Raw genomic sequence first — 25,769 nt, forward strand, 5'->3', positions numbered from 1 at the left:
AAATGGGGCATGGGGGGGACACCACATCCCTCGTGCTTTCTCTGCCCCCTGCTCATGTGCACACGATCCCCCCCCCACATCTCCCACATGCAAGGCAGAGACCCAAAATCAGGTGGCCGGTAAGAGACATGCACGCATGCGCAGTGGAGCTGAGTGGGCGACGGCTCACGTGCCCCCAGAGAGGGTGTACCACCTGTGGCAGCCGTGCCATAGGTTCGCCATCCCGGCCCTATCTTAACTTTGTAGTTCAATCACTAAGATAGAAACCGGGAGACTGAGAGTTCTAGTCCTGACTTAGTCATGAAAGCCAGCTGAGTGATCTTGGTCCAGTCACTCACTCTCAGCCCTACCCACCTCACAGGGTTCTTGTTGTGGGGGAAAAATAGAAGGAAGAGATATTAGTTATGTTCGCACCTTGAATAATGTGTGTGTGTGTGTGTGTATTTGTAAATGTACAGTTTATCATTTGAAGAACCACAGTTATAAGTGAGCAATGTGTTATTTAAAGCTCTTTAAAATTTACAGCTTGAAGATTGTGACCACATGCTAACTCACTTGAATTACTCTAGTCTAGTTGCTAATTGCTTTAAAAATTGTGGTTAAGAACACTTCCAGGGGAAAAGCATAATGGAATCAACTGGATTGTTTCAGTACACACAAAAATTCCCTTTGGTATATCTGAAGAAGACATACCAGTTCTCCTATTAGCTCAAACAGTAGACCAATGCTCAGTAGATGGTCAGTTTAAATGAGCTACACTTGGATACTATTAATCAATCAAACAACTAAAGAGTACATGTCAGAATGTCCTCATTTCTTTTGTGTGGCTTTTTAAAAAAATGGAACTTTCTAAATTAATGGTGAATTGGTTCTTCTCTATTGCAGTGTACTTCCAGAGAGAAAATCCTCCCCAAAACATTTATTGACTCTTCCATAGATGATGAAATGAGAAAAAATTTGAACATCAAAACACATTAGCAGGAAAATTAATCTGCCAGAAAAATCTATCATAGATTTTTGAGGATTAGCTTTCCAAGCATAGGCCTGATTTCTTCCAGAAATTAGAGATCACCCAATCATTGGTTTATTAAGATTGATGGGTTTTATCTAGTCTATGTTCCCTGGATGTTTCCTCACAAAGGGCTTAGAGTAGAAATAATGTTTTGGACCTTCTACTTTTTATGGGAACAGATCATATTTATCATCCATATGATGCATTGCTGTCACTCTGGATTTTCTATGCATTCGTCCATCATTTGTCAGACCAAAAAAAGTTCTAATACTGAAGTGGAGATTAATTTCCAAGGGAAAAATACAATTTTAGATTTAAATTTGTGATTTAGATTTGTACATTTATGTCTTTTTTCTCTCTTTTTGCACATAATAGATTTCTGGTGCAGCATATGTCAAAAATAAATATTCAATATTCAAATATAAGCTTTGTAGTAATTCATGGCTTTGTCTTTGTGATATTAAAATCATTGTTAAAATTCTGACTATAATCTGATTGTTGTAACGTGGTATTAAAATAATAACCCTGCAAATGTTATTACCATGAACGGGTGCCATACTTCTAACAGTTACCTATGGCAGTTACATCATAGCCTAGTATGGACAGATTTTAATGGGATATAAAGAGCCATGGTGGCGCAGCATTGCAGGCTAATTCTGCTGATTGCCAGGAGTTCGATCCTCACCGGCTCAAGGTTGACTCAGCCTTCCATCCTTCTGAAGTCGGTAAAATAAGGAGACACCCAGATTGTTGGGGGCAATATGCTAACTCTGTAAACTGCTCGGAGAGGGCTGGAAAGCACTATGAAGCAATATATAAGTAAGTGCTACTGCTATTAAAACTGAATGTTTCAGATTCATTTCCAGAAAGATGTCCGGAAGCACATAATGTTCAGAGCAAGCCATAAGAATTGCAAGAATTACATCAATCTGCAATTTTTTTAAGCAGCTGAATTTTCCCCAGGATCTTTTTCTGGATTGTCATTGAGCTATAGAGAGAGAGAGGAATTTGAAGCGGCCTTAAGACCAGTGTGGTGCTATAGAACTGAAACCGAAGCATTTCCCCGTCTGCCACTAAGTTATCTTAGTTCCAAGAGTGAGAATAGTGCAGCAGTCATGGGGTGAAACTAGAAATGGGAGGCTTGGGTTCAAGTCTGTCTTAAACCATTGAAGGACATTGGGAAATTGAGCCAATCTCTCCCTCCCTCCCTCTTCTCCCCCATTTCACAAAGTTGTTGTGACAAAACAAGTTGTATGTTTTGCATAGATATACATGCATACAGAAAAAAAACACAATACTAGATCCTTGTTGAAACACACACACACACACAAACATATGGCATGCCTATGCTGTTTAATTGGGACTCCCTCCACTTCCTCTTTAATAAGTTGCTTGTCTTGGAGTTACAACAATGATTGCCGTCGCTAAGAAATGTGGTTAGGTGACATCACAATTTATGACCACATCAGTGAGCAATAGAAATCCTAGTCGTAATTGCCTTCATAACTTGAGTATTTAAGAGTATTAGCTCTTACTTATGTGTGAGAGACTGACTCACGTTTGCTGGATGGAAAAGAAAGCACAATGTATGTGTTCAGATACACTTCTGCTGTTTTCTCCTTCCTGGTGCCCTCCAGATGTAGAAATTCTGATTGGAAATTCTTGAAGTTGTGATACAGCATATCTGGAGGATGTTAAATTGAGGAAGACTGGCGTGGATTCACTTGCAACCCCCAGTTCTTAAATATTGGCAAAATAATTAGAGAAAAAACCTTGCTAGCCAAGTGTAGGAACTTCTTTTGGGGAACATCTTGTACCTCTGGGAAGAGCCATTTGTTTTGCAACATAGCTGATTTCATAGCTGTATTGCCTTTCAAAGTTTGTGCATTGTACCTTCTACAAAAATGAATGATTGCTAACAACTCATAATATTCTGTCTTCCTGATGCCTTTTATCCAAGTAAAGGATCAATAAGGGTATTTATCAAATAGGATATTGATCCGAGCATAAAAGATGTGTGTTTCTCATTGAGAGTATGGGACAGGATAGACGCTGTCTAAGAACTTTATAACATGGAGAACAATTGAGATATTTTTTTTAAAAAAAATTCATCCCCTTGACCATTAGAAATCGAATCCTCTACTTTACTGACCTTTTAAAAAATGGAAACCAATGCAGAGTCTCCACATCCATTTTTATACAATTTGAAATTCCCTTTTGCCTTCAGATTGTTAGGTTCTCAATAAGGGTAGAGATAGCATCCATGCATGGGTTAACTCTGTCTGTGGAATGTATCCCCGCAGGAGATTCTAGAGCCCACTAGGACCTTAATAAAATTATCGCCGCAGTCCAGTTTTCAGCTGACGCCATGCTGAGCGTAACCCTGTTTACTTCCAGGGCCATGGCCTCGTCGGTGGCCTCACGCAACTCCTGTGGCTCCGACAATAGCAATCTGACTTGAGACACAAGTGGCGCCTGGCGTCAGAGCCGTACCAAGGGGAAACACTCTTCAGGGATTCTTTGACATTCCTATTGATCAAGGGAAAGGACAAGAGTAAGATCCTGCCCTCTAACCCTAAGAAAAGGTTCGCCCAAGCTGCCCCATTCCCCAGGAGACAACACTTTAGACAGGAGTTTGGGGGGGTCCTTTAGGAATAATGATTATTCCCCCTCAGGTTCCTCCAGCAGGGCAGCTTCTCCCAGCACCCTAGACAACAGCATATCGGCAGCAACGGGGAGGACAGTCCAAATGTCCCTTTCGTGGAGGCAGTAACTGATACTACCGCAAATCCTAACCAGTCACAGGATCGGGCTCCCATTGGGGGGGCGGCTACGGCACTTCGCCGACCAGTGGAAGGCCACGACCTCTGATGCCTGGGTTAGAGCCATGGTCAAGTTCGGTCTGACCCTGGAGTTTGTTGCCTACCCTCCCATGTCCTTCCTCCAGTGCCCTATTTCTGCTAACCCACAAAGATGGTTATTGATGGCGGAGGCTATTCAACACCTTGATATTGAAGCCATCCAGAGTGGGCACAAGATCACGGGATCTCATGATAGAGGTTAATGTCCTGGGGACATGGGCAGAGAATAATCTCCTTTCCCTCGTGGCCGAGCACATTTCAGGGGAGGCTAATGTGCGGGCTGACTCGTTCAGTAGAGCTATAGTAGACCAGGCCAAATGGCAATTACATCCTTCGCTTTTCAGGAGATAACACACCGGTTTGGAGTCCCGATGGTGGATCTTGTAATAGCCTCGTAAGTCCTCGGACTTACGAATGACAGCTCGGCAGCAGCCAGGCGCGTCTTAGCCAATCAGACACGCCTGCAAGTTGCCTGGCTGTCATACGAAATGCTATTGGCTCGTCCGTCTGACAGCTCCATATAAAAGGCTGTCAGATGGAGGAGAGGTGCCGGTCTACTCACAGTTACTGTTCTTGCCTGTAATAAACGGTTCTTGAAGGTTACCTCAGACGCCTCTTCGTCTTTACTGCCGCCGATATAACACTGGCGACGAGGATGGGATTTGAACCCACGCACTCCACCACAGCCAAGAGCACGGTGCGGGCCCTGCGACGGTTGTTTGCTACCCATGGGTTGCCGGACACAGTTGTGTCCGACAATGGCCCGCAATTTACATCTGCTACCTTCCAAACATTCCTGGCCGCCCAAGGGATCCGCCATGTGCCAGTCGCTCCTTACCATCCGGCAGCAATGGCCAGGCGGAAAGGGCGGTCCGATCGGCCAAGGAGGCTTTGGGCCGCATGAACCGAGGCGACTGGCAGGCAAGGGTGGACGCTTACTTAATGGCACAGCACTCCACACCTTGCCCAAGGTGCAAAGCCCCGTGGAGCTGCTGATGGGTCGTCGCCTGCGGACCACCCTGGATAGACTACACCCCCTCTATTCAGGAATTCAGCCTGGCAACCTGGGGTCTCCCTCCCGTTCCTTCCTTCCCGGGGACACTGTTTGGGCTCGCAACTATTCTGGGGATCCTCGGTGAGTGCCTGCCACCATCACCGAGGTAACAGGACCCGTCTCCTACAGGGCCAGATGGCACCGTGTGGCGGCAGCACCTGGATCAATTGAGGAGCCGCCACAACCACGAAGATCCACCTCAAACCTTCCCGCAGAGGCCGACCATTGACGCCTCGCAACCGGCCCCAGTTCCGCAGCAGTGGACGCAAACAGACGATCCAATGGCCTTCACCCATTCAGGCCAGCCTGCCAGGGCCTCCGGGTCGCATCAACCCTTCGTTGGCCTTTCCTCTGCCTCTCCATCAAAGCCCGCAATAAACGCTCCCAACATTTTAGGCCTTCGTAGGCCCAGTCCTCCCCAGCCCCAGGCCGCCTACTGGCCTATTCCAAATCCACCGCCATCCTCAACCCCGCCCCCTTTGCCCAGCCTACCTCGTCCTTGGGTTCCGCCTTCCCAACCAGGCCGCTCTTCTGACGTCACTTGGAGCTCCACTCCCCGCAGGGAGGAGCTCTTACAGGGACATCCTCTCCAGTCGACGCCTGCAGTCCAACTGAGGCGTTCAGGGCGTGTCCGCCGTCCCCCCGCCTACTTACGCGACTACGCCTGCGCCATTTCTGACGCATGTGCATCGCTGGGGGGGAAGGAGTGTAATAGCCTCCTAAGTCCTCGGACTTACGAATGACAGCTCGGCAGCAGCCAGGCGCATCTTAGCCAATCAGACGCACCTGCGAGTTGCCGGGCTGTCATACGAAAGACTATTGGCTCGTCCGTCTGACAGCTCCATATAAAAGGCTGTCAGACGGAGGAGAGGTGCCGGTCTACTCACAGTTACTGTTCTTGCCTGTAATAAATGGTTCTTGAAGGTTACCTCAGATGCCTCTTCGTCTTTACTGCCGCCGATGTAACAGATCTGTTCGCCAGTTCCTCCAATGCTCAGCTCCCCAGGTTTTTCACAAGATTTCAAACACCGGGAGCGGAGGGAACAGACGCTCTTCGCTGTCTGTAGCCCAGGGGTCTATGCTTTTCCCTGAGTGCCTCTCCTCCCCAGGGTTGTCCGCAGGATCATCGAGAACAGAACAGAGGTCATACTCTTGGCCCCGCACTGGCCGAGGTGTCCTTGGTTTGCCGACCTTCAGACGCTGTCGGTGGAGAGGCCCTGGAGGATTCCAGCGGATAGAATTGTCATCCGCCAGGGAATTCTACAACACCTGGAGCCCCAATGGCTCCAGCTGGCTGCCTGGCGGTTGAGTGGCTCATGTTAAGGGGGGATCAGTTCTCAGCCAGAGTTATTGATACTATGCAGACCTCCAGGAGGCCCTCGACTGTGCGCATTTATGATGCCACCTGGAGAATTTTTTGTAAATGGTGCCTGCTTAAACAGATTAATCCAGAGGGCTCCTCCATCCCTCAGATCCTGGAATTTTTACAGGACGGCCTTGATAAAGGGTTATCTCCCAACACCATCAGACGGCAGGTGGCAGCCTTGGGCACCGTTCTCACCTGGGGAGGCGGCCAGGCTATTTCACAGCACCTCACAGTAAAAAGGTTCTTAAGAGGGGCTATCAATCTGTGGCCACCGGCTTTATACAGTTACCCAACCTGGGATCTTACCAAGGTCCTTGGGACCCTTACTAAGCCCCCATTTGAGCCTTTAAGAGAAATTTCCATGAAATTACTTACTGGAAAGTTGCCTTCCTGGTGGCGATAACTTCCTCCAGGAGGATTTCGGAACTACAAGCTCTGTCTGTTAGGGAGGACCTGTGCAAGTTTCACGATGATAGAGTGGTCTTTCGGCTGGACCCTTCTTTTGTGCCGAAGGTGGGGTCATGGTTCCATAGGCCCCAGGAGGTGGTGCTCCCTAATTTCTGCCCCACCCCGACTCAACAGCTCGAGAAGCAATGGCACAATCTTGATGTCCGTCGGCACTGAAAATTTACATTGCATGCACGTCTGAGATTAGACGGTCAGAGGCACTTTTTGTATCTTTTCAGTCTTCGTCCTTGGGTAAAAAGGTCTCCACGACAGTGATTGGCAGATGGGTGAGGCGTTGTACTGTGACAACCTACACAGCCCAGGAGCTGGATGTTCCAGGGGGTATTACCGCTCACTCTATGCGGAGTACTGCCACCACCGCGGCATGGGCCACTCAGGCTTCTCTGATCGAGATCTGTAGGGCGGTGGCTTGGGCATCCCCGTCACCGTTTTATCAGAAACTATAAGTTGGACAAGTTTGCATTGGCAGAGGCCGCTTTCGGCCACAGGGTGTTGCAGGCGGTAAGATCTGAGGCTCAACTGCCAGAACGGTCGCCTTCCCTCCCTTAGGGACACCTAGCTTGGGTATGTCCCATGCATGGATGCTGTCTCCACCCTTATTGAGAAAGAGTGTTGGTACCTCCTAATACGCTTCTTCTAATAGGGTGGAGATAGCATCCAGCCCCATCCCTTACCTTTTTTGGAGGCGACCTCTTTTACCTGCCGTTAGAGTATTTTTGTGGTTAATGATTGCATAAGGTTTTGTTCTGTTTACCTGTATCACTAAAGATTGTTTTTTTGGGGATAACACGTGGAGTCTGTGTCTTCATTTACTTCACCGGAAACTGGGTTATATAGTACATTGGCTAATTAATATTCAGACTCAGTGCAATCAGAGCACGGACAGTGTCAACCCATGCATTGATGCTATCTCCACCCTATTAGAAGAAGTGTATCAGGTAGGTTTCAACGCTCTTTTCCCACAATTGTACCCTTTGTACAATAGTAAAGGTAAAGGTTCGCCTCGCACATACAGTATGTGCTAGTCGTTCCTGACTCTAGGGAGCGGTGTTCCTTTCGTTTCAAAGCCGAAGAGCCAGCACTGTCCGAAGATGTCTCCATAGTCATGTGACTGGCATGACTAAATGCCGAAGGCACATGGAGCACTGTTATCTTCCCACCAAAGGTGGTTCCTATTTTTCTACTTGCATTTTTACTTGTTTTCGAACTGCTAGATTGGCAGAGGCTGAGACAAGTAACAGGAGCTCACTCCGTTATGTGCACTAGGGATTTGAACTGCCGACCTTTCTGATCGACAAGCTCAGTGTCTTAGCCACTGAGCTACCGTGTCCCATTATACAATACAATAGTACCTTATGCTAAAGTATTTCTAGCAATTTGAAGTATAACTACATTTAGTGGGAAAATCCTTTTTTCTCTCTTATGTATCTTCTTGGAATTATTTACAATATCATGGTATGTTTCTGTAGCACTGCTGATTAACTGTTGTTTTCCTAAACTGAAAAAATGGGCCCAGCACTATTTCTTTTTGCCTCATATAACAAAACATCTTGGCTTGCCCCTGTTCTTTTTTTAATATAAGATTGTCTGGACCAGATATGCACATGTAGACGATCAAAATATACTAGTAAATCTTTAGGTGATTTACTAAACATTTCTTACTGATTTGGGATAATGTCAGGTGTGAATAATTAGATCCACATATGAAGAGCTCCAATTAACTACTTTATTGCTTATGCCTGTTTCACAGGAATCTTCCCAGACTGGCAGTTTGTACCTAGACCAAACTAGATAAGATTCAGTGGCATTCAAGGGGAGTAAGGTCTGCTCTCTTGTGCCTACATAAGGATTCCAGAGTAATTACCTCCTTGACTCCTCGCCCTGGCCCAGCAAGTCTATCTCCAACAGATAACTTGGGAAGGGTTTCGAAGTACCAATACTCTACATCCCTCCTTCCAAAAAAGAGGCAGCTTAAAATATAGCCAAGAAAACAAAATAATTTTGATATGAAAGCTGGGGCCTTAGTGCTAATGTGGAAGCTGAGAGTGTCCAGTTCCTTAATTCTAAGTCTAATTCTGGAAGAGGCCTGCTATAAACCCTCTTTTGCTAAGGAAGTCCGGCAGGCAGAGTCAAGGAGAAGCCCTGTGGCCCTGACCCTGTGAAAAACTCGACCGCTGGAGGTAAGAACTGCTCCCATGTGCTTTGGGGCTTCTGGAAAGGTATTAAAACTTGGGTTTTTCTAGTTGGCTTGGACTCCTGGGGGGGAGGGGCTCCCTGCTGTAGGTGGTTGACAGGGCAAGACCTCCTCCCTGTACTGTCTCTTGGTTCCTGTTTTTTGCACATTTTAAAGCTTTAATTTGTATAGTTTTAATTTTTAGTTGCTTTTCTTTTTATGATCTGTAATCCATCCAGAGTTGCCTTACCAGGAAGGTGGGTGACATATACATTTAATTAATTAATTTCTCTCTTTTCTATATATGCAACTTCATTAGGTTTTGAAATTCAAGGAAAAACTGTCTATACTGCAGTCTTGAAGTTGCCCCATTGTGGATCTCTGTAGCAAATAAATTCCTTTCTCCCTCCCCTCTCCTCCCCTCCCCTCTCCTCCCCTCCCCTCTCTCCTTTCCTTTCCTTTTCTCTCCTCCTCTCTCTCCTTTCCTTTACCTCTCCTTTCCTCCCCTCCCTTCTCTCCTTTCCTCTCCTTTCCTTTCCAATATTGCAGTTTACATCTGGTGCTTTTCTGATTTATAGCCAGTGAATTAGCCACCAGTTGCTTAGAATGATTTGTTTATTGATTGTAGAAGCCATTTAATTCCAAGTGTGGCATTTTTTTGTCGAAATCATTATTGCTTTCACTGTTGACAGTTTATGAGGAATGACATTGCTAATATGATAATACAGCTTGATTCAAAGATAGGCCATGTGGCAAGATGATGTAGCCCTCACCTTGTTTTCTCAGTTGGCTTTCAGATTATAATAAATCATGTGAGAGCTTAGTTGTGTGCTGCCTCAAAGTGCAAACAATGGCAAGAAAGAATTGTCCATTTAAATGCAGTGGTCAGTCTAATTTCCATGACGCTCTCTTGAAGGCTTGTGTGAGTTTTTCTCTGTTACGGTCAGATGGTGTCACTCTTGAGAATTGTTGCTTAATTCATTTCAGTGATGGAAGAATGTCTTGGATAATAGTGGTGCATTACCTTTATCCTTTCCATACTTGGTCATCTTTTTTTTCTTTTTTGTGCCCAAATAGTAAATATAGTTTTTTATTTGATATAATCCATATATCTTCCTCCTGGCTTAGAAGATACTGTAGCTCTATTGCTCTAGTAATCAAATTATAGTATGATTGCATCTCAAATATTCCAGCGAGTAACTGAGCCAAATCTAATTAGAGACATAGTATCACTGCAGATTCAGAATTACCATATTTTTCAAAGTATAAGATGCACTCCCCCCCCCCAAGTGGGTGAAAATGTCTCTGCATTTTATACAGCGAATGATGCCAAAGCCCCACCCACCCTTTGCCTGTTTTCAGCCTCTGCACGTCACATTTTCAGCCTCCACATGGTCTGTTTAAGACCCGTTCCAGGCTGCGGGGTCGACACAGCACATGGCCAACGATCGCGGTGTCCCACGTCACGTTTTTGGCCTCTGCGCGTCGTGTTTTTGGCTGGTTCCAGGCGGCGGGGATCGCCAGAGTGTGTGGAGGCTGATCCAACCGCCAATCAGCTGCTCATGCTGAATCAGGATGCTGTAATGGTGTTGAAGCTGACTGGGCTGTTTGCTGTTTTCTGCAAGGATGCTAGTCAGATGAATACTGATGGATGCTGGTAGGCAGAGGCAGAATTAATGACTGTTTTATGACTGTTTAAATTTACGACAGTGCAGAGAATGGGTACTTTATGATCTATTGTTAATGGTTCACTGTCTCCCTCCACAGTCACATGGCCGCACGTTGTGTGGGTTAGCTTTACATCCCATCATGACATTCTATGCTCACGTCACCGTGATTTGCAGTGTTTTTTGCTAATTTCCCAGAAAATTGCCCCTTTGGTGGGTTCAGTTAACAACTATGGAGTTTGCTTAATGACTGTGAAGTTTGCTTACCAATTGCCACAAAAATGGCCAGAGATTTTCTTCTGGTCACCAGGGTGCCTTGAATTAAGACCTTAATGATTTGCAATTATAATTCTGGTCATAAGTCAAGAACTACATGTACATGTCCTCCCATTCCTGCCACCGTCGGTGATGTGGAACCAGGTGCCATAGAGGGTGTTGCTAGTTTGGATCTGGGGTATGAAGGCAAACCACCTGCTTAATCTGTCTAAATTTTATTAGAATTGACTCTATTTGGAAAAGCAGGACATTAAATTGGCAAATAAGAAAAAAGAAGAGGTAGCAATGGAACTGAGCTATGCAGGAGGACTGGAAACACTTAATGTTTTTGATGAATTGACAATTATGATTTTTTTCCCCCTTGTGGCACTTGAGATAATGTAGAAAAAGACCTATTTTGATCTCATTTCCATCATGTTTTTAGTTGCTGCTCCCTTGTTTCTTTGCTTTGAATTGCATTCTGTAATCCAAAATGCAGGTTTTTCAGGTTGCTTCTGCTGTTGAATAATTGGTTCTTTCGTCTATTCTTTCTCTCCCCTTTTCCTCCCCCCCCCCTTTTCTCTTTCTGCAGAAGGACGGATGCTGATTCAAGACATTCCTTCCCTGGCCAGCAGAGGGCATCTGGAGAGCACATCTGACTTAGTTATGGACCCCACCTACTACAGCAGTTTATACCAGCCATCCCTGTATCCTTATTACAACAACCTGTACAACTATTCTCAGTATCAAATGGCTGTGGCCACTGAAACCACCTCTGGTGATATGGGAAGCCCATTGACCGGGTCACCTGTTAAGAACAGCCTCCGAAGCCTCCCAACAACTTATATGTCAAGCCAGTCGGGAAACCAATGGCAGGTACTGTATAAATGAGTAAAGGCAGGGCCTTGTTTGATGACTAAAGATTGTTTTGAGTTTATTTTGAGAATCACCGGAATTGCTGTGGTTCTACAGGTTCAAAGCACATGACCTCTTTCCTAATTTGATACTCCCCAGGGATGTGGGGGTAAAACTGCCATTATTCCCAGTTATTATTGCTAATTGTCAGTGATGATGGAAATTGTGGTCCAATATATCTAGGGAGAAGCAGATGTGTTAAAAAAAAGACAAACATAGAATTGTCATGCTTACTCTTAGATTCTTCCCTCCTCAAAATAGGTATATGTTAATTAACATTCTGTCTTGAGATTTATTGGGAATCTGTGTTTATCAGCATGTCGGGAGTCATTCTCTTCGTGGTTACTGGTTTTGTATTTTTACATAAATGTAACTAGAATGAAGCGTTTGACCAGAACTGAGGATAAATTCCCACTTAGACAGGAAGCACATTGGTTAAATTTTGACTATTGCTCATCCTACCAGACCCCACGGAATTGGTATGCAGGAATACGGGATGGTAAAAAAATCATAGCATTTGTGCAGAATAAATAAATAACAGAACCTGCTATTGGTCTGGATCAGTGGTAGTCAACCTGGTCCCTACCGCCCACTAGTGGGCGTTCCAGCTTTCATGGTGGGCAGTAGTGGTTTGCTGTAACTCTGCTTTATAAATTTTATAAAGTAAAGTTACTTCCTTACTTTATAAATCACCATTACTGTGGAACCAGTGGGCGGTTAGAAATTTTTACTTCTAACAGAGATACAAAAGTGGGCGGTAGGTATAAAAAGGTTGACTACCCCTTGTCTGGATAAAGACTTACCACATTACTTCATTATCTTACATTTATTATGAAAACAGGATTTGCATCGGTGGGAACTATACTTGGATATAAACCCCATTGAATAAAAGTTAATAGCCTGAAAAACATTTAAAAATATATGATATACTGATGCAGACCATGCATCTGTCTAGTACAGTGTTTCTCAACCTTGGCAACTTGAAGACGTCCAGACTTCAACTCCCAGAATTCCCCAGCCAGCAAATGCTGGCTGGGGAATTCTGGGAGTTGAAGTCCGGACGTCTTCAAGTTGCCAAGGTTGAGAAACACTGGTCTAGTAGTATGAGTGGCAATAGCTGTTTGACGTTTCAGGCGGAAATTTTTCCTACTTCCCCCTGGAGATACAACCTGGGCCTTCAGGCCACAGATCCTCTGTTCTACCACTTGCCTGCAACCTTGGAGGGATTACACTTCATGCAGTTAGGGACCTATCCAACTAGGAAGGGTTGCTTTTCAAAACTACTCAAACAGAAATTGGAACACTTTTTACCAGAAGATGATTCTCAGGAACAGGAGTCAAGTCTCGTGACCTTTTAAAGGTAGGGAGATACTATAAGCATTTCCCCTTCTTTGACAAGGACAGTGATTTTTTTTTTTAAAAAAAAAGACTGTTCGGAGGCTTCAGACAGCGATACTGCCTGTATATGAATTGCGCACGTCTTTCTAGGGCCTCTGTTCTGATATTTCCTTCCCGTGGCAGTGATTGGGAAGGCAATATGAAGTAATTGCCATGGAAAGCTAAAAGGAAAAATTAATTGGGTGTACCAACAGGTACTGGTATATTACATTATTAATTGCAAGAGGCGTTGAGCTTGTTGACCTAAACAACTTGTGTGTGAAGGATTTAAGAAAACTCAGGCATCATTTGAGCTCTTTAGAATGTGATGACTGACTGAACGCAGTTGCTACCTCAGCTAAGAAGGTGTTACTCCCATCACCTCTACCCTCAAAGCTCACCTCAGGTGGGAGTCACCTAAAATGATTGAGGTGGCTGTGCTAGACATGAAGGTAGTAGTGCATTGAAGGAGTTGACTGTATGAGAGGCCCTATTTCAGGGCCCCACATCCCTAGTGGCTGATGCTGCTGGCTCCAAAGCTCTTTTATAAAACCTGTACAATCCTTATAAGGGCCGATGATCAGAAGCTTTTGTTCCTTCAACAGGGCCTTCCACCATTTTGTGAATTCTGAAAGTTGCAGACCCACCATAGGGAAAGGCTAGTCTTAAGAGGTATATATATATTAGGTAAGCTCCCTGTTGGGAGAGCAAGTACGTTCAGAGAAGCGTTGTGAGAGTTGTGCTGGAGAACGCACAAACCAGCATATAGAGACACTGCAGTTTAAATAGGCTTTTACTTTTGTGGAAATAGAGGTATCAGAGTCCATCAAACAGTCCAAGTCATACACAGATAAGACACTCAGTCATCAATGTCTTTCAGTTAAGGAATAATCCAAATAACATAGTCCAGTATCATATAATCAGTCTGGTACTCAAAGTTTGCTAGCAGTTGCAAAACTTACAATAGCTCACAGCACTTTCTAACAGCCAGCTTCCAAAACACTCAGATCAGATCAGCCTAGCATCTAACAAACAGAGAGCTAACAGTCATTCTGGCTCCCTCTTATGGCCGATTGAGGAAAACAGCAACCAATCATATTTTACAGTATGATTTAAAGAAACAGGTACAGCATTGTTACATGATTTATATATTGCCAACCCAACCGTTAGATTATATTCCTAACAATATAGAAATGTTAAGTCAAGATTTTAAACCACGGTTTGTTGAACAAACTATAATAGACATCATTGCTATTATTAATACAGGTAGAACTCGATTGACAAAAGTTCATTTAGTGACCATTCAAAGTTACAGCAGCACTGAAAAGTGACTTATGACTGTTTTTCACACTTAACGACCGTTATAGCACCCACCCACCCCCATGGTCACATGACCAAAATTCAGATACTTGGCAACTGACCCATATTTATGGCAGTTGCAGTATCCCTGGGTCACGTAATCGTCTTCTGCAACCATCTGACAAAGTCAATGGGGAAGCCAGATTCACTTACAACCATGTTGCTCTCTTAACAACTGCAGTTGTTAACAACAACTTTACGACCTTTCTTGCCACCATTGTTAAGTGAATCACTGAAGTTGTTAAGTTAGTAACATGGTTGTTAAGTGAGTCTAGCTTTCTGAATTTGCTTGTCAGAAGGTTGCAAAGGGTAGGTGTATGACCCTGGGACAGTGCAACTGTCATAAATATGAGTCAGGTGCCAAACTTCTGAATTTTGATCATGTGACCAAGGGATGCCGCAGTGGTCAGAAGTGTGAAAAACTGTCATAAGTCACTTTTTTCAGTGCCATTGTAACTTTGAATGATCATTGTTCTGACCCCCTCCTCTGTCCAGTAAAGAAAGCCGAGACAAGGTTTACTAGAATGTACTTTAATTAGCAAGACCAGAATCTCGGTGGCTGAAAGCCAAGCAAAACAAACAGAAAAGGACCTTGACAGCAAGTCCGACAAACCTTGGCAGCAATTCAGACAAACCTTGGCAGCAATCCAGCCTGCCAAGGTAGTTACGTTCTCTTTAGTCAAAGCGTTGACTTCTGCAAGAAGGGCGTGTCACAAGCAGTCTTTTTTATAGTCTGGAGAGGAGCCTAATGACCATCAGGTGAGCGCAATTACCTCCTGTAATTGTGTAATTGCTCCTGACACTGAGTAGCTCTTTGATGGCGTGCATCCAGGAACAACTCACTGCTGGTTTCTGGATCACTCTCCCTTGTCTCCTCCCCACTGGTCCAAGGCTCAGGCGCCATCTGGTGACCAACCAGTCTCTCTGCGCCCTGCTCGGAGTCGGAACCCTGTCCAGGATCCTCCACATCCTCCAGGGCCGACTCATAGGGCCCCTCGCTGTCGGAGTCTGGTGGCAGCTCCAACGGCTCCTGCTGGGCCACAACAGATCATTAAACGAACTGTTGTAAGTTGAAGACTACCTTCACTGTAGTCACTGAAGCAAAGAATGTGTTATTTGAAAGTAGCACTAACACCAGTGTGTGGCTGCATTTTCAGCAATCATGATTTGGGGGTGAGTTCCAAGGATTTCAGCAAATGAAATCTGTAGGCCACAGTTTGCCCTACATCTCCATCTAAATCCCTCCAATTAAAATTATCACACAAGCTTTGTCCTTTACCTAAATCTTACACAGAATATTTCATAAAAATAGTGTGTTAGACCACGGTCCAAGATTAAAGTCAAGGGAAGAAAAAGAAAAAATGGTTCTGGTTTATTGAGAAAAACACAAGCCAAGATTCATATTGATTTATTCAGCATAATGGTAAAAAAGCCACCGGAAAGACTTCCTTGATTTCTCTAACTCTCCCAAGTGAGAGAAGAAGCTAAGTAGGAATGATCAAGCAGGGCATGACAGCTGGATCATTTCTGCTGAATGTTGTTTGAACTGGTTCAAAACTGCCTTGAAACGCCTTGTGTAGATTGTTTATTTGTGTATTAAATGGAACTATAGAATGTTGTCAGGGATGTTCTACTAATTGAATGCCAGCATTGTTTGTAAATTAGTCATGACTAATCTATAAAATAGCCAATTATAATTTAAACATTGGATTTAATATTAACATGTAGTTGAATTATGTCAGCAACTTGAATCCATTCTGGTTTGTCATTCAGACAGCATATTGTACACTGTACAACACAGATTTATGCTAAAAGTAACCTAATGTTTCTGACAGCTCAAGTGTGACATGAATATAATCCATATTTCTTAGAGAAACTAATCTAAGTTGTTTATTTTCCGATACTGCTGATAGGACTATATCTCTTGGTGTCACAGTGGTTGAGATTCTGATGGTAACGTATTGTTTTTGGATCACTGCTTTTGTCTAAAAGAGTAGATTGGAAGAGAATAGCAAAGGTTAATTGAGTTTGTCTGTCAAGGTGGGACAGATACAGATGGTTCTTTTGTATGAAAATTACCTTTTCCACTTAGAATCCATGGGAGGCAAGCAAAGCATCACTGTGTATCTTAATGGTGGAAAAAGTCAATGGGGAGGGGAGGTAGAATTAAAATTTTAAAGTAATTACAGTATGAAGATACTCAGTATTTATGATGATCCTTATTATATGATGATTCCATATAATTCTGAATTCCAGAGCAGTTTCTCCAGTTTGGGCAATCTCCTGATATATTGTCTGGGATTCTGGAAGTTGAAATCTGCAGAATTCAAGAGCATCCATTTGGCATAGACTACCCTAGAATGAACCTTTCTTAACATATTGAAACTCCCCAAATCCTAGCAAATTTGCTTGCTAGTATTTACCATTCCAACATGGTGCCATATTAGAGAATGTTTCCATAGGTGGTGGATGGTGCCATATTAGAGAATGTTTCCATAGGTGATTACTACTGTCAGTCCATAAGGGAGGATAATATAGGAGCATATGACCAGCTATTAACAATATGTTTAGTTCAGCAAGAGGAACAAAGTTCTTGTTCATGGATTGATTTCCTTTGAGAGGCTTTGTTCAAACAATAGTTGGCAGAAGTAGCATCCGATCGTAATGTGTCCAATCATGGATTTACAAGCCAGATTTCCTGAATCTCATATCTGCCTTGATTCTAAAACAAAAATTGATAAGAGGAAGTTTACAATAGTCATAATTTATTTGGTATAGTTGCTTTGAAAGTGTTTATTTCCTAGATTGGATGATTGAGGTACCTCTTTCTTAAATCTTTTTGCCGCCTTCTCTTATCCCCCAGAGTTAATTATGTATTTTTGAAACATACATGGCACATTGAAGCCTACATGTTCATTGTCAGGCTAAAAGAGTTCACTGTCAGCATTATCTGGGTTCATTTCATGAAGAACATACTAAGGTCAAACATTTTAATGTTTGGCTAGTTCATTATTGTTACTATAAAATAGAGTAACTAAATTCTATAAAAAGGAAACCTTGTGGTTCAGATTTACTGTGTTATATATATTCTAAATACTTTAATAAAATAAAAATGAAAGCTTTTTAGTCTAGTGGTTAATTCAACACATTGTTTGCAGAGCCTTGGCTCGCCTCTGTCTGTCGGTCGTACTGTGGTTCACAGGCTTGGTGCAGATAATAAGATTATAAACCATGTCTTTCTAGGCAAGGAGCATATACTACTAGTAATAGTTGTAATAATTCATTGGATCCTGGGAAATTAGTTGGCTTTTTTAAAGAGTAAGAAATGGGAGAAACACAAGAAGGCTCAAAAGGAAACAGGTCATTGCCTACATAAGGTAAACAAAGCAGAAATCCTTTAAGCACCAGTGGGTAGTGGTGCAATTTATCGCTTCTGAAATTATATTATCCTTTTGCAGTTATTCTTTTTAGAGGGTGCGCAAACAACCAAAAGAAAAAAAAGATATTTTTTTTCACAGCAAAATAAAAGGAGATCATGAACAGCGGGCTTGGAAAAAAATAAAGGCTGTACAAAAAGGTCGCCCTAAGGAGCATCTCCCCAGTTTTCTTCCTGGTTGAAAAATAACTTCCAATGTCATGATTCAGAATTCTAGTAAATTGGTAACCTATACAGGTAGTCCTCAATTTATGACTAATTATGTATATATGAATAACAGGAATATGTATCAAGCAGTAGATGGTGAATACACTGAATACTCTTGCCTCCTACTTCCCCATAACAACGACCCTGTGAGAGATAGGTTAGGCTAAGAACAAAAGAGACCTTTGCTCGGTCTTACAAAATTCAACAGAAAGAATACACACGAAGCCTGAAAACTAGCCATATAAAGAATGTCCATTGAAATGCACAATTCTCCCATGTACACCTTTTCTTTGTGTACTTATACATGAGTGCTATTTTACTTTGCTGCAGTTCATATTCTGTAATTGTACTGCAAAGTTTGGAAACATGAAAATTTTAATCTTCCTGGTTTGGACAAGATCTGTAACACATTCATCCGAATCTTCATGAGCAAATCTTTTGCTTTCATGCAGTCAGAATGTCTTCTTGGCTAAAAGAAGATTGAGGTTTGAAATGAGATGTCTCATCCCAAAATTAAAGCTTTGCTTGGCATTTTTATGCTTCTTATGTCAAATTTGTAAATAGCTTATATTTTCTCACGAACTGAAACGACTTTGCCCAAGAATAAATAATTTGCCTGCTTGACAGCCCTGTAATAAAGTTTGAGAAACTGAATACCGTACGATGGTAGGAATCAGGGCACTACGCTGTCACGATATCCATACTTCCTTTTTATTGGAGACAACAAAATTATTTTATAGTGGTCTCCGCATGTGAAAGTTGGAAACTGGATTGGAAGAGAATTGAAAGCACTGCAGCCTTATCTCTTTCCTCGTACCCCTTTGGTCTCCTCATCATTACTAATCAAAGAAGGGCTGGAGGCATTTGAAGCAGTATCCAAAACCTGAAAAATCTTGAGCAGTAGCAACCACAAGTTATTTTATTGGTTTATAACATTTATTGGCTGCCCATCTTACCTCAGAGTAACCCTGGGCAGCTTACAGTCATTAAAAAAACCCTATAGAAAGATAAATATGAATAGTGTTGACAGGGTAGCCTTTATAAGCCGCCTTCACTTCTGTGAAGACCTGAGCGCTACTTCAGACTTTCAAAATGCCTTTAAGGGATAAAAACGATAACACTAAAAAAATTTCACATAGAAGTAATCAAACATTTCAGGCCTAACATTCTCAGACAAAGTTCTGGAGATAAATTCAGCAGGAGGAGAGCATGGCAATAAGCCAAAAACATACTTATGGGGTAAGGAAAACTGTCTCCATCCAATGCAGGTTTTCTTTCTTTACAAGCTTGTATGATGTGCTCTTTCTGCTGTTCTCTTAACAGGTGAAAAGCCCTGAAGGTCGCCACAGTTTGAGTTCCCAGTACAGGATGCATTCTTACTATCCTTCCAGCTCTTACTTGGGACAGAGTGTTGGGGCCCCTGCCTGTGTTCCCCAAATTTTTACTTTCGAGGAGAATCCTTCTTACTCTGAAACAAAAGCAAATGGTAAGCATCTTGTCAACCTTCATGAGAAGAGATTTTGGGGCGTCTACTGAAAAGCCAGTGGCTGAACTGGGTAGAGGCAGAGGTAACATTGGAGATGGATAACATCTTATTAGATTTTTCTGAATGACTCTTAAAATGGCTGCTTACTTCCACTTTATGGTAATCCTTTTTTCCTCCAGCATTATTCCTTAAGAGAATAAATATTTCAAAGTTTTGGTTTATGTTTGTGCTTGGGGACTTCTTGAGAATCTGTGTGGTTTCGCAGCCTGCAGCTGTTGGCATAGCACTAAATCCTTCTTCAACTTGAATAGTTTGCAATATATAAATTGTTGGGGAGCAGTATTTTACTCCTTCTCCTCAACACCTTGCCCTCTGTATGTAGCACACTGGGAAATCTGGGAGCTGTTGTGCAACCAATCTGGAAGGCATCTAGTTGGAGAAAGTTGTTTGTAGGATTTTGAAGGAGGAGAATTGTATACCTTGTGCATTTCTAAATTGCAAAAGATTCAGTGTTTTCCATCACTATTGACTACTTGTCCAGACAATATTCCAAATTCTGATATTGTTCCCTAAGTTAATCCATCAATCATCAACAGACAAGCAGGGAGATGTAATTTACTGAGCTCAAGCAGACTTTTCCCAGCTGTGACAAAGTATTTTTCCATAGCAGGTGACCTGCCAGCCTGAGAAACACAGGTACGCTTAGAAAGGGTGCGAATTCGAAATCACACAGCATACATTTTGGGTGATCCTTCTCATAGTTCCTCCGTGTTCCGAATACAATGATCATTTCAGGCACAGCGTACATTTTTATTTTAGAGGCAGACACAAGTCTCCCATCTTCTCTGTAATTGCAATAAAAAAGATAGAAAGTGGAACCATGTACCGTACATGTTTTGAAATCAAAATATAAGGATTTGAAAGATACCTCTTGTTCATTCTCCCTTTATTTGCTGTCAGAATTCCTTTAACAACTTTGTAGCTTAAAGATCTCAATAGGTGGCAGCACCTGGCAAACTTCTCTGGCACAGAAGTGAAACCGGCTGTGATTGTTTATTATTCGGATAGGATACCTCCACATGCTTATAACTGTAGACCAAATTGGATGCAATAATAATAATAATAATAATAATAATAATAATAAGAAGAAGAAGAAGAAGAAGAAGAAGAAGAAGAAGAAGAAGAAGAAGAAGAAGAAGAAGAAGAAGAAGAAGAAGAAGAAGAAGAAGAAGAAGAAGAAGAAGAAGCAGCAGCATTTGATTCAGTTTCCCATAGCTGGATCAAGAAATGCCTGGAAATCTTTGGCATCAACAGCAACATACAAAAATTCATGGAAATTTCAATGAACCTCTGGAAAATGAAGCTTATAGCTAATGAAGAAGAACTGGGTGAAGTTGAAATTAAACGAGGCATTTTCCATGGCGATTCCCTTTCACCCCTACTTTTTATACTCTCAATGCTACCACTGACAATCATTTGGAAGAATATGAACTGTGGATACAAACTTGCAAAGAAAGGACTGAAAATTTCGCACTTGGTGTACATGGATGATTTGAAGCTGTTTGGTAAAACAAAAGCTGAACTCAATTTATTAATTGAAAGCATAAAAGAATTTAGCCAAGACATTGGTATGCAGTTTGGAATTGACAAATGTGCAACAATGGCAACCAAAGCAGGCAAGATCATAGAAGATGATGGAATAGGACTTGAGAATGAAGAAATGATAAAGGCAGTAAAACCAGAAGAAGGCTACAAGTACTTGGGGATTTTAGAGGCCTTTGACTTAATGCATAATAAAGTCAAGGAATTAACTTCCGTCAATTACATTCGACAAATTCGCAAGATATTAAAGTCCAAATTGAGTGGAGGAAACATAAAAGCCATAAACACCTGGGCTATACCTGTGATTCGATACTCTGCAGGAATAATTGAGTGGACCCAGATGGAGTTGGACAATTTGGACAGAAAAATGAGGAAGCTTATGACAATGAATCATGCTTTGCCCCCTAAAAGTGATGTTGACCAATTATATTTACGAAGAGCAGAGGGTGGTCGAGGACTCCTACAAGTAAAACAGACTGTGGAAGAAGAAAAACACAGCTTGAATGATTACATCCAGAAAAGTGAAGAACCAATGATTAAGGAAGTAAATAAAGGATGCCTTTTAAAGACAACTAAGTCAAAAACTGAATATAAGAAAGAAGTAATTGAGAAGTGAGCTGAAAATTGGAAAAACAAAGCTATGCATAGCCAATACTTGAAAAATATTGAAGGCAAAGCTGACCAAAAGCTAACTTGGAACTGGTTAAGATCAGGGGCACTGAAAAAAGAAACAGAAGGCTTTATTTTGGCAGCTCAAGAACAAGCCTTAGCCACAAACGGCATGAAGGCAAAAATTCAACATGTTGCCACCAACAGCAAATGTCGCCTCTGTAATGAGAAAGACGAGACAGTCGACCACTTGATCAATGGGTGCAGCAAAATTTCATAAACTGACTACCTACAATGCCATGACTGTGTTGCTAAGATCATTCACTGGAAATTGTGCCAAAAGTTTGGATTTGAATACAGCAAAAACCACTGGGAACATCAGGTTGAGAAGGTTTTAGAGAATGAGAAAATCAAGATCTTGTGGGAGTTTTTTATTTTATTTTATTTATTTATTAAATTTATAGGCTGCCCAATTCCGGAGGACTCCAGAATCCAGACTAACAGGCACTTGGCCCACACACCAATAACAATAGTTGACAAGAAAAAAGTATGGTTCGTTGACATTGCAATACCTGGAGATGTACAAATTGAAGATAAACAGCAAAAAAAAATCACAAAATACCAGGACTTGCAAACTGAAATTGAGCGACTGGAAAAAGAAATCGTCTGTTGTCCCAATTGTAATTGGAGCCCTTGGAGCAATACCTAAAGAGCTACCTGGCTATTTGGAAATTTTAAATTTATCAGACTTGAACATTCTGATGCTACAAAAACCACCCTACTTGGAACAACTTATATCGTCCGACGTTACCTTAACAGTTCCTAGGTCCTTGGTTAGGACTCGAGCTGTTGAGCTACCAACCAGTCCCTAAGGCTGTTAATCTCACCAAAGATTAACATGATGGCTACACCACTTCCATTTCTCCCTCTCCCAAACCTTCTGATCCGCAATAGCCCCATTTGTCCCCCTGGCCGCTGTTTTGAACTCTCACCAGAACCCATCAATGCTCGCTTCAACTGCCCAACATCAGTATCGGCCTTTTGCTAGGATTCTGCTCACCACAACTACCACCATAGAGAAATGCCCTAGATAAATCAGCCAGTGGGTCTGTAAGCACAATAATCTTGAGACAATTTGTGGCTTTCTTGCGTGTTCACTGCTAGCCAGGGATGACAGCATTGGGGCATGGATCCTTTTTATGCCATTCTTTTAGGGCCTTTCTGTTCCTCCCTATCCTTGAGGGAACATAAAATTATATAGCTTGAAAATTTGTCCTCATTGCTGATTCTTATCCTACTTCTGTTCTCTGTCGCTGCCAATCACCTGGCTTACCTCTTAGAGAGTCATTCTAAAATATCTTATCTTAGAGCAACAAATCAGATTAAAGTGTAATTTCAGATTAGTTCAGCATGTCATTAAAAACAAAAGGATATTGTATCCCAGCTATGTATTAATCAGGTTCATCTCTTCTTAACTTGAGCTCAATCAAAGTCAAGTAGCTGGAGAGAGACAAGTTCAAGTCCACTCCCATAACAGAAGCTCACTTTGGCTATTTATCCTCAGCCTAAGCTACCTCACAGGGTTGTTGAGAAAAACTGAAGGGAGTGCTTTGTATGCCGTCTTGAATTCTTGGAGTAAAAGCAAGATGAAAATCTTACCAATCCGTCAGTGATGGCAGCAGCTGGTCAAATATGACTACAGGTAATCTTCAATTTGCAGCCCTAATGGAACTGCCCATCACAGTCATAAGTTGTGATGGTTGTAAAGAGGGTCACCAACCCAATTTTATGACCCTTTTTAACGTCAGTTGTAAAGCAAACCTTTGCTTTACACCCGAAAGTTACGAACAACTTTCCTTTGCTCTGGGCCTATTTTGCTAAAAACAGGAATTAAATGCTGGGTTTTCAAGCAAAACTATCCCAAAATGCAGTCACTTGACTGGGATGCTGCAAATGTTGCTGAGCACCCACCATGTGGTCAGCAGACTGTAATCATCCAAACAAGAGGTGCCCAGGTTTTTGTTGATCTTGAACAAGACCCCACTCATCTAACAGGCCCAACTTGCAGATAAGATAATGATCCCCAATTTATTTTCAGGGATTCCTTGCTATCCTACTCAGCTTCATAACTTGAATTGTTTAATTCCTAAGGCCTTGGAAATGTTCAACTTGTGCTCTGTGACTTTACGAGGACTGAGAACCACAGAGTTGGAAATTGTTCCTCACTTCCTCTTTCTTCCTCTCAGATAACTAGCCGTGTGATGGCGAGGGAAGAGCAGGCTTTACAGTGAGGCTTCAAGAACTTTGGGGACCATGGGATTGTGGTTACCTACTAGGGTTTAGGAAATTTAATTCAGTGCTATGATCCTGAATTAAGGCATTGCAGTGCCATCAAAAAAGAGAAATTGTCAAAGAGGTATTCCCATTGCTGGTGCGTGTTAGGGGAGAAGGAGATTTTATTAGGTAATTAAGAGGACTAGGTCTATTCTACGGTAGGGGGGTGGGTAGGTAGGTAGGTAGGTAGGTAGGTAGGTAGGTAGGTAGGTAGGTAGGTAGGTAGGTGTAATCCAAGGATCTCAAGGCAAATTCTGGGCAGTTTGGGCCCAACTGAAGCAAAATTCCAAATTTGAGTAGATATAAGTTATTTCTTTTATTCCCGCCTCCTTCCAATTTCTGAATGGGGCATTGGTAAATGTAATTACGGATTTGTTTAGTTGATACCATGGAAACAATCCTGAAAGAAGGCCATGTGTAGAAGTGATACAGAGTTCTCATGTTCTGTCTTGCTTGCTGGCAAGTCATTTAGTTGACACTTCCTGATTACACCACTTCCTTATAATCCATGCATTGTATTCTGCTAACTCCTGGGTCCTTAGCTATTATTTTTGGTAATTAATTTGTGAATAGGATTGAAAGGGAAAACATGGGTATTACAGCTATATGTAGCATTTTGTACCTAAAATATGGAAGCATCTGCCTGCAAGTTAAAATAGGTGCTTATTTTTGTGGGATTGTATTGGGGATTGTACTAGGAAGGGAAGTTGGCAGCCCCAGAAAAAGCAGCTGCTTATTGAGTGTCCCTATAACCCCAAAGTAACTTTTTGGATTAAAATCTCTGCATTTTTCTGGTGGATAAGATCATTAAAAAAAAAAAGTGTTAATGCCTTGATCCTAACATCTAAAAAGGAAGCCGTATTTAAAATACAGTTCAGGCCATGTTTAAAAGGGGCAAAATATAAAGTCTATCAAAAAAGATTTCATTAAACATCCGAAGAGAAATCATAACAGAACCAGGCAGATTTTCTGAGAAAAGCTATATCCACGGCTAAGCTACAATAGTAGCTTATTATGTACTCTAATCTCAAATAGTAGTGGGATACACATCAAACACCTCCATCCCAATCATGGGAGCCATCAGCCAGTTTGATCTAGTGATTAAGACACCAGATTAGAAAGTGGGAGACTGAATTCTAGTTCCACCTTACCCATGAAAGCCAGCTGCGTGACTTTGGACCAATCACCCAGCTACTCACAGTACTCAGCCCAACTCACCTCACAGGTTGGCTGGGAAAACAGGAGGAGGAAGGTGTGTTTGATATGTTCACCACTTTGAGTTATTTGTAAAAATAATGGCAGGATTTCAAGGTTACTATGATTTTTTAATTCTGTTTGCTACGGTAATACAGATCTGAGAATTCAAGCATGCTGGCTGACTCTCCCAGTATGGAGTACTATAGTGGGAAGTTAGAATCTTCTAATCACCTATTTTTCCCCTTACTATATGTTACTAGTTAAGTCCAGTGTTTCTTTTAACCCAAGGAAGACACTAAGCAAAGAGGAACGGCTAAAAAAAAATTTCCCTAGATTTCTACTATGTTTTGAATAGGTTGTTGATTTAAGGTCATAGAGTCAAATCAGTCTT

At 42.2% G+C, this 25,769-nt stretch overlaps 1 protein-coding gene across 1 annotated transcript in view; it reads left to right on the forward strand.

The window, feature by feature from the left end:
• The window catches only part of DMRT1 (doublesex and mab-3 related transcription factor 1), a 73,200-nt gene that overhangs the window by 26,405 nt on the left and 21,026 nt on the right, over window positions 1–25,769 (forward strand). The window contains exons 3-4 of the mRNA XM_087715117.1: window positions 11,449–11,732; window positions 19,474–19,636. Coding sequence (XP_087571243.1) covers window positions 11,449–11,732; window positions 19,474–19,636 — 447 coding nt within the window. The remainder of the gene's footprint in view (window positions 1–11,448; window positions 11,733–19,473; window positions 19,637–25,769) is intronic.

This window comes from Thamnophis sirtalis, unplaced genomic scaffold (genome assembly GCF_051295495.1).
Source record: "Thamnophis sirtalis isolate CommonGarterSnake01/CBP01778 unplaced genomic scaffold, rThaSir2_p1.2 scaffold_5, whole genome shotgun sequence".
NCBI lineage: Eukaryota > Metazoa > Chordata > Lepidosauria > Squamata > Natricidae > Thamnophis > Thamnophis sirtalis.